This window comes from Myzus persicae, unplaced genomic scaffold (assembly GCF_001856785.1).
Source record: "Myzus persicae strain clone G006 unplaced genomic scaffold, MPER_G0061.0, whole genome shotgun sequence".
NCBI classification, from domain to species: Eukaryota; Metazoa; Arthropoda; class Insecta; order Hemiptera; family Aphididae; genus Myzus; species Myzus persicae.
This window is the reverse complement of record NW_019102039.1, coordinates 1-1075: the sequence shown is the minus strand read 5'-3', so window position 1 is coordinate 1075 and position 1075 is coordinate 1. Positions and strand designations below refer to the sequence as shown.

Sequence of the window (1075 nt, the reverse complement as noted above, 5' to 3'; positions counted from 1 at the left end):
ACTGACATACCATCTCTGCTCAGAATCGTTTTTCGTGTACAATGGTCAATTACATGATATCATTGAATTCATATTTGATACCATCCATAGGTCTCTGAATATAAACATTTAACAGTGTAACAACCTTTGTAACTTTAAAAAAACAATTTCAAAATTGTTATAAAGTTCGATATAGTTCCTAAAGTACTTATTAAGCAAATTAATCGTTAAAAGTATAATATTGTTAATATGTAAATCATGTTTGTCATTGTCTCACTGTTATTCTCTTCCCTCAAATAACTTTAATTCCAATTTTAATTACATGTTTAATCGTAGGTACTCCTCATCTCCAACACAAGTGACTAGCATATACATATATAAATTCCTTTTTAACTGTAGAATGTAGATAGCCAATGTTTATTTTGTTCACAATAAACAATAATGAAATATACTCTTATGAATGAACAATTAAATTTATAGGACATGCCAAAATATGATAAGTAATTTGTTATGCTTCATAATTGGTTTACTCATTAACTTACTTCATTAAATACAAAAATTTACACTTATTATTAAAAATATATTATATTATTTATTATCAATGTAAAAAAAATACAAATTGGTTTGATTATTGATTATGTTTTAAAATAAAAATATAAATAAGTAGACAATTTACCTGAAGCAAAAAATAATTTGACATTATAATTACAACTATATTATAGTGTGACTTGGCGGTAAGTACCACCATGAACATCATTGAAGTAATTGATAAGAGTATTAATAATATTCATCTGAACATCAGAATTACTACCAAACCTTCCTAAAAGATCTGCTAGTTGTAGACTTTGATTTTCTGTTTGATTCAGTACAACAGAAACTGTATTTTGAATTGTTCTAATCAGTAAATTAAACAGGTCCAGAAGATGATCTGTACTTAACTCTCGTAACATATTTCCTACATTTCTAATTCTGGGCAGCAACATATTGTTAATCTGGTATCCAATACTTCCTCCTGAAATAATATATATTGATAAAACAATATACAGAGTAATTGACCAAACATGCTCACTTCAATTTTTAATTTAATATTTTATTT

At 25.8% G+C, this 1075-nt stretch overlaps 1 protein-coding gene across 1 annotated transcript; it reads right to left on the bottom strand.

Moving 5' to 3' along the window:
- Window positions 1–656: 656 nt before the first annotated feature.
- Window positions 657–991, bottom strand: LOC111031066 (the record flags this gene model as incomplete). The annotated part of the gene is made up of 1 exon (XM_022310851.1): window positions 657–991. A coding segment is annotated over one exon (296 nt), but the record flags the coding sequence as incomplete, so codon positions are not given.
- Between the last annotated feature and the right edge of the window lie 84 nt (window positions 992–1075).